Source organism: Anneissia japonica, unplaced genomic scaffold (assembly GCF_011630105.1).
Source record: "Anneissia japonica isolate Jap-2015-1 unplaced genomic scaffold, ASM1163010v1 scaffold6997_len847652_cov182, whole genome shotgun sequence".
NCBI lineage: Eukaryota > Metazoa > Echinodermata > Crinoidea > Comatulida > Comatulidae > Anneissia > Anneissia japonica.
The window spans coordinates 504,092-522,330 of record NW_022730884.1 but is presented as its reverse complement, the minus strand read 5'-3'; the positions used below and the strand labels follow the sequence as shown (position 1 = coordinate 522,330).

At 34.0% G+C, this 18,239-nt stretch overlaps 2 protein-coding genes across 2 annotated transcripts in view; one reads left to right on the top strand and one right to left on the bottom strand.

The window, feature by feature from the left end:
- Positions 1-160: 160 nt before the first annotated feature.
- Positions 161-11,760, bottom strand: LOC117115174 (histone acetyltransferase type B catalytic subunit-like). Its single transcript, XM_033258881.1, has 10 exons — positions 11,623-11,760; positions 10,082-10,153; positions 8,276-8,351; positions 7,080-7,203; positions 5,947-6,242; positions 5,246-5,350; positions 4,681-4,787; positions 4,078-4,229; positions 2,503-2,619; positions 161-1,256 (listed from the first exon to the last, which is right to left on the bottom strand). Exons 2-10 carry the CDS (start codon positions 10,149-10,151, stop codon positions 1,089-1,091), a joined length of 1,215 nt encoding a protein of 404 aa, XP_033114772.1. The 5' UTR covers positions 10,152-10,153; positions 11,623-11,760; the 3' UTR covers positions 161-1,088.
- Positions 11,761-12,127: 367 nt separating this feature from the next.
- The window catches only part of LOC117115149 (calcium-binding mitochondrial carrier protein Aralar1-like), a 22,659-nt gene continuing 16,547 nt past the window's right edge, over positions 12,128-18,239 (top strand). The window contains exons 1-4 of the mRNA XM_033258834.1: positions 12,128-12,295; positions 13,371-13,427; positions 15,522-15,667; positions 16,744-16,859. Of these exons, the coding sequence (XP_033114725.1) occupies positions 12,242-12,295; positions 13,371-13,427; positions 15,522-15,667; positions 16,744-16,859 (373 nt within the window). The 5' untranslated portion in view covers positions 12,128-12,241. The remainder of the gene's footprint in view (positions 12,296-13,370; positions 13,428-15,521; positions 15,668-16,743; positions 16,860-18,239) is intronic.

The window sequence follows — 18,239 nt, the reverse complement described above, 5'->3', positions numbered from 1 at the left end:
TACAATCATTAAATATAGATGTCCTACTGTATTTTGGTGATTATCTCAAAATGATTTCACCAACGATGCGTCTCATTTCGTGGTGCGAGACCTCACATATTGTTATCTTTGAAGATGTTGTTCAGTTGGTGAGAATGTTAGTAGAAAAAACACAACAAACTTATTACTGTTATTGTCTTATTTAATATGACAACATGACTGTACAGAAATAATGTTGGTACTGTATATATGCAAAAAGGAACTTTTATTCCTGGAGGCTTGTATGCTTTTACCTAAATCTCCTTCCCACCCCTACCCCCAACAATGAACAATATGTGGTGCTGTCAAGCCAAATCAGTCGCTTGTCGGAGATGGAGAAATCAGGCCTAAAGCTTTACACGTTGAAAATTTGAAAGAAAATCAAAATTTATTTATGACTTAAAATTAACATTAAGGCATCTAAGATCCATGCTACAGTAAATTGTCATTTTACGGACGTTATCTCACTGTAAAATGACAAAATCTTGTCAAATCAAAGTCCATATTTACCTGTTTAGTTGCACGTTTCCGATGCTATGCACGTCTCCATTTTGAAAGCAAACTTCTCTATATTTGGTACTAATGTAAAGGGAATTTTTTAAGCTTTCATGTCATTGGTCAATTATCATGATACATCTTCAATCTAAACCAATTATAATGATTTTAAATAGTGTAAACAATTCTGTTCTTCCTTGTGTTTATAACGAAAAGAATTGTTTTCACCATGGAGAGAGAATACCTTGCTAAATAGCAATAGTGTAATATCTCAAAATCCGAATTTCCGATAAACGACTGATTAGGCTTGACCACACCACATATTAATTCCATTGCTTTGTGCATTTCAATTGTAATAAATTTCCCTTATTTCAGGCAACTTGCTTCATATCAAACTATGTTCTTCCATTACAGTTGATAAAAACAGTATTTTCAAAGTCGAAGAGCATCAAAATCCTACCACTGTACCGTGTAATATTTTTCATGTAAATCCTTTTTTTGAAATCTTATTTATTAATTAATTGTTGGCTAGGTTCATCCACAAACAATATCAATAAAAAAAATAAGTTCGTATTTCATATTGTTGACAGTCGCGCCGTAACTTTGCGGTATTCTTCAATGACCTCCTGGTACCACTTCTCCAACGTTTCATACCTTTCCTGAATATCAACACCTTGCATTGCCGCAGTCAATTCTTCCGGTTTCAAAACTTTTTTAAGTTTCTCTAACTCATTACGTTGTTTCTGAAATTAAGAATATTTGATGTTATTTTGGGATTTTATTTTGGTGGAAAAATTAAAATATGTACAAGATAATTATAAAAAAAAAAGGTCCTTCCTCATGATCCTGTTATGTGGTTGTAAAAATAAATGCCATTTTACGATGAAAACATTTCAGTAATTGCAATAATAAATGATGATACAGTATTGCCATTCCACTCAGGAGTCGATTCAACATCTCCGCCTCGGCTGCTCGGTCTGATGATGTTTATTGATTTATTTATTTGTGAGGATGAAATAAAGATTTCATGGTGGAAGCGTATACAATAGCAACATTTTCTTTAGCAAAATATGTTCTTTAAAATTTTCATTTTTTACAGCAGCGGGTACACTAACAGGCAAAAAATTATTACTGGTGGGTTCATGAAACAATATAAATACAGTTTGGCCTAAGCAGCAAACTAATTTCAGTTCATGTCTGATGACCGCCATACCTTCCACAATAATAATGTACAGTGTTTGACGGCTGGTATTTAGCTGCTGTAACTGTTTTTGTTACCAACAACAAGCATTCACTTTTGTTTTAAAAGATAGTGATTGAATAACTTAATCAGGTTTCAGCTAAAACATTGCTGCAGAAAGCATCAAACTTTCAACTTTAAAATATTGACTGTCTTGCAAATACATATTTTTGTATATCTCAGAGTATATTTTTTAGTCTATTCAATCATGATTTGAATTGCCCCAAATAGATTAATAAAAATGTTTAATCAGTGATTCAATATTTAATATAATTTATAATGTTCTATTATTTTACCAGATACTTCTGCATCAATGCTGAACTAGAAAAGGTCACAGTGTTCTCCCAAATGAACATTTTTACTGGTAAATGTGTCCATACAAAGCCAGCTAAGCATGTGCAACGTGAGATATTGCCTCTTGTAAGTGGAGTTCAATGGCTTAAAATAACAATACATGTAATCATAGCCTAGGCCTGGACTGGAATGATGTTCATTTATTGAAAGAAGGCCAGCTTAGGCTACCTATAGGCCCAATAAGTGCTTTTTTTTATTCTACCAACACACAATTTTAATTGGTTGGTCAGTTATTTTTTTACTGGTAAAATTGGCGGCTAAAACGGCTTCGGGAGAACACTGGGTTACTTTTTGTACTAAGGTACAAACCCACTCACAAATATCTCAACAATATACCACCAGACAGCAAATACGTTTACAAGAATGAGATCTATAGATGCAAGTGTTAACAATACCTGAAATGGAATATTAAGTCGTCGTTTTATCTCCAGCCTATAAGCCTTCACTTCCTTTGGATTACTCATATCAGTTGCTTGAAGACGGAGTATCTCATAAACTCTACGAGCTTGTTTCTACAACAACAAATTTTTAAAATCTGTATTTTAATTTCTTTGTTACAGAGTAAGTAGTCTAAAATATAAATTTTTTCAAATATCAGAAAAATACAAAAAAAACCCCAAAAAAAACAGAATCCAGGCACGACTTTTGCTCTGAGAACTCCTACAGTACCCTAAAAGGCCCAGGGGCATTCAAACCCTGCCCCCTACCCAAGGAAAATTTTCTGGATTTTGAGAATTCATTTTAGGCCATCCACACAAACGAGTAGGATGAGTAGGAGAGGAACAAAGGTTTAGAAATGTATACATATACTTTTTTAATATTCAAAATTACATTTATGCACAGGATTTTGGTACTTAGGTGCAAGATAGTCTCCGAATAAGGAAGTTTCTCTGCGAATGTGAGTTTTGTGACTTCATATGTTGTTATACTGTATTACAAATGTACTGTAAATGTCAATACCAAACATTAAATACTAAATACAGGCAAATCTGCTCTAAAGTAAAGTTATTACTCACAAATTAAATAAATGGCAGAAAATGTATACTCCCTCATGGTCTTAAATTTATACCATTATATTCATAGCGTAGTAAGTGCCGAAATGATGTGATGGTTCCCCATAATAAAATTGAAGTTCCCTATTTACTCTCTATTGTTTTATTAGCTATCAATTGAAACTGCTTAAAAATAAAATATTAATAATTAGAAATTCAATCCAATGGCCATAACAATAGGTTGAAATTGCTATTTCACAATGGAAACTGGTATAAAGGGCATAGCAAATCAAATTGCTTGGTGTGAAATAACTTTATGGACACCCAATAAAAATGACCCTGTTGTCTACACATTATAATTCACATTCTCCTGAAATACAGAAAAACACTTGACATCTTGATTCTCAGAAATAAAACCCTTCAAATTTTAATTGATAAAAACATGTGACATGCCTAAATATGGTCATGATGACATCACATCATGACCATATATAGGCACATCATGACTATACATGGGCATACAATAGTTTTTTGTCAAAGAATTTGATAGTGTAAACAGAGCTTAAGAACACAAGCTTTTAATGAATTGTGTAGGAAGAAACCATTTTTGTACCCCTTCACATCAAGTGATAAACAATTTTAAAATGAACTTATTATATCAAATTTATTTATAATTATCATCAATATTATTATATAGGTTACTTTTATTATTAATACCAAGGTGGTACAAAAATTGACCGACATGTGTTAAATCACCGACAGTCATAAGCCAAGACAATTTTGTAGAGAACGCAACCAACCAGCCGCACACAACAGACTGTTTTTAATGACAATCTGCTCAGACTGTCTCCGATAAACAGCAGATGGCATCACATAGTCCATCGCTCATAGTGAGTGGTGATGGATTTGTCGGTTGACAGTTGTGCAAAATGACAGATTGTACCCGACTTTAAAGAATCAATTAACAAAATTTCGAACCTTGTGAATCTTGAATTTGTCTAAAGCTTCATTCTCCATGGAATGCGAGAATCCTTGGGAAAGTTTATCCGCCTGGAATGCCGGGAGCTGCTTGCAGTTCTTGCAGTCGATGTAATCCCGCAGCCGGACAAAGTTGTCAGAAGGATCTTCAACTATTGCAGAGATAAATGTCAACAACGTTCAACCTGCTGTCTTATCAATCATGTTTATTCTATTAATTCAAACAACCTCAACCAGGATTACTTGGGCTTTTTTTTGTTAATTTAGTTATTTTTTATTTGTAAATTTATTATGTACTTAAAACATAAAAATTAGGCATTCAAATGTAGAATTCAATTTCTTCATTTTTATTTAGCTTGTGATAGGCAACACATCTTTGAATAGCATAATTTGATACCCAGGGATCCCAAGTTGGGAGAAATCAATTCCAAGAAATCTGGTTAAAAATGAGCTTTTCTAAAAACATCTAATTATATTTTGGTGTGCATGGATATACATTTGCACTGACTTCGGTGGGAGAATTGATCAGATTTGAGACCCCTGCAAATTTTAAATACTCTTTTGCATTGCCATTAATTAGCTAATGAAAAAACCCACATTTACCTGTAATGTCAAAAACAATAGGATCGGATATGAAATCTCTGTATACAGTCTCAAGGACCTCTGACCCATGACCTTGACGTTGGTATGGAGGAAGAATCAACATTTGACTACAATAGAAAATGTAAATTAATACTATAATTCATAAGGAATAACATTTAAATGTATAATAATTCTAGACCCAAATGATCAGTACTATTTTCAGGTTGATAGCCTAAACCGAGGCTACCAAAATATGGCTGGGCCATGGGGCAGCGTAGGCTGTAATTGATAGAGGCCCAATGACGGGAGTTCGAAATGGGCAAAGACACCTGTGGGGTCTAAGGGTTAAGTCCTAGTGAAAGTTTTGAGGCTATTCTCCCAAAGCTACAGCCACTTATGTATATTGATGCTTAATTAAAACAATTACTACATAAATTAGGTCTTGAGAAAACTGCAATTTTATGTCCTGAGGTCCCAATCTCTCTAGTACTAGTGGCCTAAACCAAAACAGCTCTGCCAAGAACTTAAATAATATATAAATATCTTATATACATCACACTAAAAACACAAACAAACATAAAAATACCTTATTCTCTGTCTGATTTTGTCTGGGTATGCGTAGTATTTATAGACCGTTATGTATCCAACCGAACTATATCGTGTGTTACTGCCCTCAACTTGCCTTTCGAAACTGTTAAATAAAATATAATTAATTGAACAATATAATTAAATACTTAACTTTCTTCTTTGCATATTTAATTAATTTTTAACTAAATCACTGCTTAATACCTTTTCAATATCATTGCATAAAAGTTTTCTGTATTAAAAAATTTTACATTAAATATTGTTACTGTATATTTAATGTAAATGTCACTTAAACGAGTACTAAAAGATTGAGTACAGTGCAAAAAAAAATGTGTAAGCTATGGAAACATACCACAATATTCAATTTAAACATGTTTACAAATATCTTCTAAACTCAAAAGAAGTGAGTGAATTAAGTATATATTTTTAAAAATAAGTTGTTTCATTTTATTTATTTGTCTCAAAAACATTAAAATTCACAAGAATAGAAACAGCAAGGAACAAGTAGAACTGTTAGACAGGACACCTCAAAAGTGAGCTAAGTCACCGTCACTGGGGCCCTTAAAGTGGAGTTCCTTTTTGCCATTAATTTCCTTCAAGCATACAAAATTTATGAACAATAAGTTTTTCTCAAAAAAACCTTTTTTCATATAGCCATGTTTAATATTTATAATCCTGTAAACAATAATGTATGGTACTCACAAAGTGTAATATCCCCATCGCTCGTCATCAGGGTCAATGTAGGAGGCTGCATCTATAAACCACCAAAGAAACGTCTGCAATCGCTCATGGTACTCACGAAAACCAGGTGTCGACATGTCATTCTTGTAGATTTCAAAGTGTGATGTGCTGCCCTCGTGGGTTCTACTGTAGGAATTGAGGAGTGTTCCGCTAGGCCTGAAGCTGGATTCCTTCGCAAGTTCTGTGATGAATTTATCCTTGCTTGTGATTGGATGAACTTCTAATTTGTCCACAATTGCCTTGATCACATTATCAGCCTGTTGGGAAAAAAACCAAAAAAAAAACACCTGTATTATCTTGTTGGTGTGCAGACATATCCCACAAATATGTATTCAGAGTAGTGCTGCACAATGGGTTGGGGCGAAACAGAAGGGTCTATTGAGCTATGAATTATGTATTAGATTGATTACCAAGGATAACCCACAAGTCTAAAGACAGTCAATGGGGCTCTTTCTGAGTGGTAATTGGGCAGAACACTAGGAGACAAACTCCTACTTATTTTCAATTTTCTAATGTGCAAATGGACCATATTTCCCACAGGAGCAATGGCTTAGACACCTCATCCGAAACATCTAGCTGATGAAAGAAAAGGGGAGCAGCGATGGGAATTGAACCGGGAACCAAGCAATCTCTATGGTTCACCGCACTTTCAGTGGCACAACCAGATTTTTTGGGGGCTTTAGACTTTTGTCATGGTGACTTTGTTGCTTTTGGAGCCCCAAAGCACTTGTCTTGAATAAATACATGAAATGAACATAAGCTGCTTTCTCCATACTTGCATCAATGGCTATGCTCTTTTAAACATAATTTCATTCAAAGGATTAGAGCTAGTTAGCAAGATTAATGCTATGGTCTCACACGGCTGCTAACGTTTAACAGGATCCGGATCCTGCTAACCGTTTGCTGCTGTGCGTCCATACGAGAAAAAACCGATAGCGCTTGCTAACCGTTAGCGGTATCCGGATACTGCTAACAGTTAGCGCTACCCGATCGGGCGTTCTCACGCAGGTGCTAGCAGTTAGTGCTAACGGTTAGCTCCCGATCCGGATACTAGGGCTCTCGTGAGAACCAGGCTAATAAGGTTTTTAACCTACTTGAACACCATCATACTTTGTTGGATCAATCTTCTCGGTGAAAGTATGATTTAGATAAATTGATAACCGAGCTGCACTGTAGTAAAGCTGTATCCTAAGATTCTTGTACCCAAAAATGTTTTCTCTGAAAAAAGAAAATTTCAATACAAGATTTAAATTTTTTACTACTTAAGTACTAATAACATTGATCTAAAATATTACCAACATACCAAAATATTAAAATGTTTATTATGAACAGAAAGTTTATACAATCATTTTGAATTCTTATTTGAGTGTTTGATTTTACAATAGGTCTGCGAAGAAATATAGCAGACGCCAAACACATTTGCCTATCAACACTGCTAGGCTAGGATTGGCCTTACTCTCTCTAATCTCATTAGAGAGGGCGCACTTTATTGACTGTATAAAGTATACACAAAAGCGAGAGTATTCCAGCAGATGCAATCTGCCACCTTTTAATTTGCCTAGTAATGAAGAATTCGTAAAGAAAATGGCAATCTTCTATGAAAAATAGTCTTGATTTCTAATTTTTTTTTTTCCTTTTGTGTAAAACTAAAATTAATGCCAACATTTTTCCGTGTTTTATGATAATTAGAGTAATGCATATGCATTTTTTCTAAAAAAAATCTTTTTTCAAGTGAAATTTTGCTGGGAATGGGACTTTAACAGACAAAGAAATATGTTTCTTGTATTCTTTTATATAGACCATTAAATTGGTTGGCAACACACTTTTAAGTATTTTTGTGGCAAAAATGTCTGTAAATTGTCAAAAAGAATTTAAAAAAATATATTTCTGGTTGGAAGTTCATTCCTTATGTGATATTTTTAGAAGAGTTAAGCAGAACTTTAATTATATTATTTTTTTCAGAGAGTATATCTTTAACAGTAGAAATAGAATAATAAAAGTTTAACACATAAAATAAAAGCTCTACTGTAGTTTAATTTAAACTAACACTGAACATAAGATAAGAATAAAAAATGCCTAAAATACCTTTACTTTTACATTAATTTATGGAGTTGGTTTAAGGAGAGCTATACTTCTGTTCTGTTCTGTTTATTGGTTTATCACACAATTTGAAGTACTGTATACAAATGTATGGAAAACATAATAATTATCTTAAATATAGACAGCAACAATCATTAATGAAGGTAAAGTATTGACTTCACAACAATGTACTCTGAGAGGTTGTACTCACGTTTGTCCAAACAATTGGTGAGTGAATTCTGGTCTGAAGATTGCTTTATCATTGAAAAAATCTTCTTCTGATTTGACTGAAAATATACAAAAAATGTTTGAATTAGAGGGCAGCAAAACCATAGGGAAAGAAACCAGTCATTTTGTTGGGTACATTGCTTTGAAAAAGCATTTATACAGGGGATCTACTGTACAGGACAGCATTAAAATTTGCTCGAACCATGATGGGCTGACGTAGGTGTGGACCCATGTCGGGGACCATGGACCTCTTGCCGAGGACCAGGCAGAACATTTTTTTATACGTTTTGAAAACATATTATTTTAAAGATCGTCAGAGGAGGGAAGAAATAAAAAAAATTGGGCTTTTATTTAGCAAAAATAAAATGTTATTAGTGAATACAAACAGTGTAGTAATGGGATGGTTAAATGCTTTAAATTTACAGTAAAATGTCCATTTTATGAACGTCGATTTTACGAAGCCAATTTTAAGAATGGTCTGCCCTGATGACGTCATCACCGATCAATTAATTACCGTAAAAAAAGTCTGAATGTGCACGTTTTACAAAGTGATAATGTATATTTTTCTTGATAAAATCAAGTTTGTTATATATATCTAATAATAATTTGATCTTTTCTTCTATTTCTGGTAAAATAATCATTATATTAATGTAATAAACCTAACCAAACTAATGAACTACCAACGCAAGTGTCATCGGATTGAGAGCACACATACGATGACGAACAAGTGTTGGGGTCACCAACTTTCTGACATCGTGAATGCTAGAAATGATCGCAAAATGCATGTAAACAATGCAATGCGGTAATCTAACAACTAGAAAAAACACAATAGAAAGGTCCATAAAAATATACAGATGTTTGAATAAGAGTTGAAATAACATTTTGTTAAGTGGAAGAATGCCAGAGGTTAAAATAATTTGGTTTTTATCGAAGGTAAATTCAGCTAGGCTCCATGCGCGATAGACCACGCAACTGCACTGTCGGTTCAAGAGGCCTGGCTGCCATCAGCCTATCGTCGCCCAATGGTAGGCGATAGCTAGGCCTAGGTATTGGAAACTGACACCCAATCTAGTTTACAAATTTTTCAATTTACGAACACCCCTTGGTACCAAGGATGTAAAACAGTTTTACTGTACATATGAATAGGAAGGAGCATACAAATCTTATTTTTGGAGATTTCAAGGCAGCAGTGGGCGTAATTAAAATAAATAAAACTTATTTTTTTTATGAAATTTCATTTTTTTGAGCTGGCAGGTTCAAGGCAGCAGCGGGCGTAATCAAAATAAAAAAAAACTTATTTTTTCTGAAATTTCATTTTTCGTGCTGGTAGGTGCACTAATTGCTCAAAAATAAAATTTAATTTTTATTCGAAATCATCATTATAGGTTCGCCACGGGTTTGTTAAACAAGGTATAAAAAAAATTTTGAGGACTTGGATCTTTGTGTGGGGCACCTTAGACCTCTTGTCAGAAAATCTCTGACACTGCCAGTGATAGGCAATAACATAGTTATTTTGTTGCAGCCCACAACACCATATGTGCACCTGACTGCCATCTTTGACCAGAAGACCACTTGAAGTTACAGCCCAATGCCAAACTGAGCATGAAGCAGATAAAAGCAAATGGATTTTGCAAGTACACTGTGAATTCAAATTTGTTACTGTACCAGTTATACTGTAGGCCTATGTCCAAGTTTTTTGAGTGGCCACTTCATCCCTCCAACCAAAGTGTAAGCATAAAGTACACTTTTATAAAAAAGATAAAATGATATCTGAAAAATTATATTATACCTAACTTCATTTCAACAACATCATTTGCCAGGCAGATGAACTGCTCCAGTTCATTTTTTAATGAATTCATATCTAAAAAAAAAAAAGAGAAAAAGATAATTCATTAAACAGTAATAAAAACTAATTAATACAGTTAAACTTGCCTAAGTCGTCTGTGCCGAAGTCAAATAATTTCTATGTCAAACTTATTTTACATGGCAAATAGTTGTGTTTTCCATTCATTGACAGTCAAATTTTATCAAAGTCAAACAATATTTCAATAGCATTTTGGATTCGACTTGGGCAAGTTCAACTGTAATGCATTTCTACATTGTATGTTAAAACTTCCACTAAAGATTTTATTTTCAATTCAATTCAATTTATTGGTCAAACTCATAAAATGGCTTGAAATTTGCTTTGCTTGTCACAGATTAAAATACAAATATGAAAAAGGGTAAAATATACACATTGCCGGTTGATTTTCATACACCTTGGATTTATAGTACAGTAGGCCTACATTCATAAATTCAACTTGCCAGCAAAAGGGCCTTGGCAAATCAGTGCCTTGGTGAGGGCACCGCGACTTGGGCAGACGCTAATTTCGAGCGCTGAAAGTTGAACTCGCATTACAGTAACGTACATTTCACCAGAATCGATAAATTTCCGTGACCGATAATGACTGCGCATGCGTATTTATTTCATGTAAATATATTTTTTACTGATTTGTTTACAGTCACATAAATATATCAACACTGAAGTAGGCCTATGTCTAATGTTAATTAGTTACTTGTAATTAATCAATTAAATTATAATTTAATTAATAAATTACTGTATTGAATTTTAATGAGTTTTACAATTCTTTTTTGTCCTTGTTCAAATGTATGCTTTCCAATGTTTTTTATTTTATTGAATTATGTCTAAAAACAAAGAAGTTTAAGCATTTTTTTAAAATTGTTTTTCAAGAAAAAGATCACATACATTTCTATTGTTTACATTGGTTTTGAACGACCAATAGGCATAGGCCTAATTAATTATTTCTTAAATTCTGTAACTTTGTTGATTTTTGATGGAGGACTGATCTTGGTATCAATGCATTAATGCTCTTTCAAATGGTACTAGGCCTACTGTAGGTTAGTAGTACTGTAGCTGCAAACAATGGAATTCCTTGCATGCATTTGATTCTTTTTTTTTTTTTTTGTCGCGTACGTAGGCTAGGCCCTACACCGCCTAGGCTTACTTAACTCTACTAGAAATAATTAGTTTTTATTAGGAATTTAAGGGCCTACAGTTTATGCCTAGCTAGGCATACACCAAGATGAATAGGCCTAGCTTTATCTAGCTAGCCTAGTTAGGAGTAGGCCTAGCCTAGGCTCTCTACTAAGGTAGGAGATAGGCGGCCTGTGTCACAATCTGTCTGCAGCGTACAGTGTAGGTAGGCTAGCCTAGCTAGGGCTAGGCCTAGGTTGTTTTTTGTAGCCATATAAAATTGAAAGTTTATGCACTTATTAATTAAAGTATCTAAGCCTCAATTAAACACAATTTAAATAGATAACAAAGCTTACTTGACGTCGCTTAACATAAACTCATTCAGTGTCGAGAAGGCTCATTATATTATTGATTATCTGAATGGCGAAATGTGTAAACACGAAATTTCCTCCTCTCGCGCGTTTTCGTTTTTGGAAAAAATGATGAGAGACGGCTTTGGCCAAATTAACTAAGCAAAATGGCTCGAAAACAAACTGAGAGTGTCTGTTAATTAAATTTTTCATGTTTTAGTCTCAAACACGTCCAAAATCACTGGATTTCGAACCAAACAAGGATTTCCTAATATTAAGCAAAAAGTTGTTATTTAATATCAGGTATATTTTGATAAACAATAGTATGTTTCCCTTTTCTTTTTCTTAACTTTCGCTTGTCATGTGATATTTTCAACTGACAACCAATAAAATCGCAGTAATTGCATGCTGTGGCCAAATTTGGTTAAGTGACTTCCGAATAAGGAAAATTCTTCCAGGGATTGTCTTTCATTTCAATTCCCCTCCTGATCGACCATGCATGACGGACCTCTGTTGGCTCAAATTCATTCAACTGAGAGAGGGCCTAGGCTAGCTACCGGTGTTTTCCAGAAATTGAAATTGTGTCAACAAACATTTTATTAAAAAGTGCTTCTAAATAGCAATTATGGCGATGCTAGGCTTTCAGCAAGCATCGTGTTCCCATGTAGTAGAAGATGCGGTAAGTTTACGTAAGCCAACACATCGGCCCGATCTGGACACCTATTATGAAAGAACACGAAACTGTAATTTGTAAACAAGCTGTTCAATGCCAGCCGAATGTGGCGCGGAGGAGTCTGTGCACAGTGCCTAGGCCTAGTTACGGGAATGCATATACTGTACCTAGGGCCGAGACCTAGGGCCTAGCTAGACTTAGATTGATTAGGCCTAGGCTAATCCTAGTAGCTCAATATTCAAAGTGATTACTATTCATTGTACATAAAAGAAGGGGATGGGGAGGTAGCCCGACTGCAGCTACCCATCCATTTTTTTTCAGGTGTTCATTCAGAATCAGCGATTCGTAAAATCTAGAAAAAAAAAAAAAACATTTTTTCAAAAGAAGCATGTTGAAGCCTATGGCCTACCGTAATAACAATAAAAATAATGGCTATCAGAAAGTATGATGTCAGTCTAAGAAAAGGTGGGCATAAATGGCAAAAATACATTACTAAGATTCATTTTACTTCATTTAAATTATAAAAAACTACTATTTTTACTATTTACCAGCCTCAGTCTGTTTACCATAGGATAGTAAATAGCAAATAGTAAATACCCTCACCAAAAATAATTTAAAATCCCGGACGTGAAACGAACAATTAATTGTATTTGGCCTAGTTGACCTCTGCGCCAGACCAAATTTCCAAAAAAATTGGGATCAGCATTTTTTTATGCAAAGGTTTTACCCTTAAACTCATGACAAATTTAAGAAATAACGCTTCCAAAATAAATATTCAAAACATTATTTTCTAACAAAGACATATTTGACCAATATCATACCATCCATAGTGAACACGACTTGAGAATTGCCTTCAGTGAAAATTTTCAAAATGTGGTTGAAAATGAAGAAAAAAACTTTGATCCCTTCATAATTTTACTCTCTTTTTTATGTATGTGATGACTAGAACTTTGTTGTGAAAAAAATGTTTAGACAGAAGTTTAATGTTTGTTTTATTATTATAATTTTGATTTCAAGTTCCTTCACATTAGTAATAATAACTAAATAATTACTATTCCATTTTTTTTTTTTTCATTACCAGGGCTTGCATCTCATTAAGCGTGCTGATCCTAGTCTGTTGCGTCAAATATTTCACAAGGTAAGAGAAAGATGATGAATTTATTTTTGGATTGGATTTTTCACATTAAGAATATTCCACAAAAGAAGACTGTATTTTTCCAGTCGATTCTTTCTGGTGGTGAATTGGGCAGTTCACTGACAGACAATCCCTTAACTATTTACCGAAGAATGTACAGTTTTCTTTAAAGCTGGGCACTTACTGCGGCCGTGCGGGGGTTGTACGACTGTCACACTACGGTTGTACGAGAGTCGTACCACAGCCCAGCGATAATAAAAATTCAACCAGGGTATTAAGTAATTTTTTTTTTAAAAGGAAGAATTCAAAAAAAAATTTTGGACAGCTAAATAATCTTTCCTTTAAGCCAATTTTTTTTAAATGTACATGCCCGTGTCAAGGTCAGTTTAAATAAAGAAACGTACACGCAAGACAGGTTTGTCGATTGATATTAGATATGTGCATGCGCAGTTCAAACTAGCAATTGGCTTTATAGTATGTTCTTTTGCATAGAACATACTGTAGATCCATTGGCTGGTAATCATTTTAAGGATTTTTGTAGTAAAATGTGTAAATCGATGAAAACTACTTTTTTTGCGAATTCTCATTGGAAGCTAATATATTAGATTCCTTTAAAATGAGCTTTCAAAATTTTGTATGAATTTTTGAGGTATTTTTCCATCTTTTTGACTGTTACTACAGTAGTAGTACATCTTTAGTTGAAGCTTTTTAAGGAAATAAGGAAAAGGCCTGATTTTTCAATGAATTTGAACCCATGATTCTGGGATGTAAAAGAAAGCTCCAAACTCTACAGACAAGGGTTCCTTGGTTGTCTGTCACAAGTCACAGGAGTCCCCAGGAAACTAACCTGTTGCCTGCGATTCATGATCCTTGCATATGGGTCAACACTCAGCACAATGATATTAGCCTAGGCCTATGTGTTTAGTGTTTGGAAATCGAACTCATCTCCTGGAAGTACTACATAGCTTTTCCCAACTTGGGACCACCCCTATACATAGGAAAGTTATGTATATCGAGTAACTAGTCTTGAATTGTCATATTTGTATTGATTTTTCTCATCCACATTTTTAATGAGGCTGATTTATCCAATAAAATGGAGTTATTTTACGGTTGGCAATACAAATTTTGAAATTCATTTAGATAGAGACATTAGTATATTTGTAGGAAGTGTTAGGTTTCATTTCTTAAGTGCAAGGACAAAGCCGCTCCGGACTATCATTTAATATGCATAAATAAGTTTATATTCCACTGCTGTCATTTAGACTAATATGCTAACTATGTTTATCTAAAAATATATATAAAATTTAAATTCAATGTTTTGAATTTCTCACTTATTGAAATAGCGATTCATTATATTTTAACTTGTTAACAATGTGGCTCGGTGCACTATGTGCTTAGATCCTCTCAAGACTCTACTTGTCTCGCCAACCCCACAACAAGCGGATTGTTTTAAGAAAGGTCATTTAAGTGGGCCAAAATTATGAAACAGCCTGCCAACCAGTGTGTGTGAAATGGTTTAAAAAACTTCCTAAAAAGTGTGTCTTTCCAAAGGAGTAGGTCTTTTTTATATTTTTGTGCTGCTCTTTGTTTACTGATAATTGTTGTTTTTTGCCTTTTGTGAGCAATTTTTATTTAAAAAAATACCGAACAATATGTGGGCCGTGTATTCATCTATTTACTTGATGCTGGAGGATTAAAAATCTAATTTCTGTGACCTTGTCCTTTGACGTTTTCTTCCCATAATTGAATCATTCTCTTTCTTTGAATATTATATATCATTCCACTAAATTTTATGATAATCTATTCGTTAGTTTTTGCGTAATCTTGCTAACAGACAGCAGTGAATTATAAATACTAACCTCCTTTGGCGGAGGTAATTTTTTTTCCCACAAAATCTTCAATGGTACAAATTGGAAACATTTGTAAAACATGTAAGGTACATCATGATTTTGCTTTGTCTTTTTAAAGTTTACCAAGTAGAGAGAATCTACTCAATTAGATTTTCCGCACATAAATACATCACCTAGCAATTAATTGCAATATAACTTCTCTAGAAGACGCAAGTACAAAATTTACCATTTGGTTGATTACTTACAGTATGCCAGCATTGAATCTGAAACTGGTGAGAAGTTCATGACTGAGGAAGACTTGATACGTGGCTACCTTGGCATGCAGCCTGAAAGAAACTACAACCAGTCGACAATGAAGCTGCTGGCAGGAGTTGTAGACCAGACTAAAGATGGGTAATTAAACATTAAATATCCAATTATAAAGGTGGAGTTTGGAATGGTGGTGGCAGTTCTGACTGTCATGCTGGTGGTGGCAGAGGTAGACAAGGTATACTGTAGCAGAATATATTTGATAGTAAAACCTGTGGCAGTTTAGTAGGGCTTCACAATACTATTTGTGCAAAAGGTGATGCTAGTTGTGTGTGGAAATAGTTTGATAGGTACTGTAGATCTATGTTTGCAAAACCATTCAGTAGAACTTGTGTGTGTAAGTCGGCTAGGTGTGTAACCTCGACAGGTAGTTTTGTGTTGTATGACCTCGATATGTAGGGTTGTCACTTACCATTACTTACCATTGCACAATGCTATTTGTGCAAAATGTGATGTTAGTTATGTGTGGAAATAACTTGATAGGTACTGTAGATCTATGTTTGCAAAATCATTCAGTAGAACTTGTGTGTGTAAGTCGGCTAAGTGTGTAACCTCGACAGGTAGTTTTGTGTTGTATGACCTCGATATGTAGGGTTGTCACTTTTACACTAGTTAAGTGGATTCTAAAAAGGTTGGGGAAGTAAAAAATAATAACTTCCAATGGTTTAGGTTCTTACGCTAAGACCAGAAACATTTGATGTTTTTGACTTTAGCGGAGTACACCTTGTCAAGATTATTCAGAACTAAAAAATTTTAAAAAAAATGTTTGCCCTTCTCATAGCATGAAGTGAAATATTAAAAATATTTCAAACCATTTTAAAAAACATACATAAAATATTATAAATATTTAGTTAAATTTAACGAAGTAACAGATAGTTATAAATTCTGTAAGTTAGTGACAGCCTATATGAGTTTCGTTTTTTTTATAGAAAGATATCATACTCCAAGTATTGAAATGCACGCCATCGTGTCGGGAATCCATATTTCAACATTAATTATGTCATCATCATTATGTCATGATTCCTGATGATGACATAATTAATGTTGAAAAATTGAAGCCCGACACGAGGGCGTGCATTTCAATACTTGGAGTACTGTATGTACAGTATTATACTATCTTATCTTATCTAAGATTAATCGGTGGACTTTTCGGTTTTTAGAAAGATATCATTTATGGAGTTTCAAGCGTTTGAAGCCTTACTGTGTTCACCCGATGCCTTACACATGGTTGCCTTTCAGTTGTTTGATACTAATGGATCAGGCTTTGTTTCTTTTGGTAAGTACATGTAGATGATCATTCTGGCATCAAAAGAACAGTGGCGTATCCAAGGGGAGGGGGGAAAACTTCGAAGCAAAAAAAAAATAGGCTAGGCTTATGCTTATGCTGTCACGGTTAACGTGTATTCGCGAATCTAAGAAGCAATATTTTTCAGTGGCCGTGGCCACCAAAAATAAATTCCACGCCCCCTCATATTTTGGTCGCGCCCCCCCACCAGCCCCCCATTTTAATACTGCTAGATACGCCACTGCAAAAGAATGCACTTATACAGTAATAATATAGTATTTCATTTCATGAACTTCGTTTGAGTTTTTCCTGTAGTAGTAAAACTTTATTCATTGAATTCCATATAAATTTATTTGCAAAACAAATATAAGTTTAATATAAGATAAAATGAGAAGACACATAAAAAATGACAATAGTAAAAATATTAAAATCTTCAAAAAGCGACATTCTCAAATAAAAAAAAAAGACACATAAGGTGAACCTCACAAAATAAAACATTAAAATTATTATCTATTCACAAAGCACAAAACAAACAACAAATACATGCTGTTTTCCATCAATGGTGTGAGAAACTATACAATTATGTTCATTTTATAACACATTGCATTATGGTCATACAAAAGCAAAAGTTTCACACTGAAAATTAAAAAAGATAAATTCATACTATAATTATTTTACTTACAAAGATTGTCAAAAAACCTCCCAAAACACACACACAAAAGAAACTTCCCATAAAACATGCATAAAAAAGTCTACAATTTTAGTTTAAAATTGTATAAAATCATAAATACCTAATGATTTCATCAACTTTGTTTTAGTTTTTTTTCTGTAGTAGTAAAACTTTATTCATGAAGCAAATACATGCTGTTTTTCATCATTGTCAATTTTTTTATTGTTATTATTTTGATATTTAAAAATATCAACATACAGTAGAACCTCGATTTTACGTACGGCACGTGACCGGAGGGCGTACATAAATCGGGGGATTCGTAAAATAGAGGTTGGGTTAAATTTGTGGTAACCTTTGACCTAATACGTACGTAACGCTCAATATACGTATGTATGAACGAACGATGTTACCTAGCTAGGCTAGACCTAGCCTCTAGGCCTACGAATAAAACCATGTGTTTAGCGATTTTATTCATCACTTTACTATGTCATAATAAAGTGTTGAAATAAAGCCATGTGTCTAGTGTATTAATTCATCACTTTATGTCTTTTATTTAACAAAAGAACATGAAAATATTGTAAGATTACCTATAGGACAAAGGTATAACTTGGGAATTCCCCTTCATGCCTATTCTAAACAACAGAGCTGTGGTGTTGTCTGGGCCTGTTGAGACAAACTAAACCCATGTGCACTGGACTGGG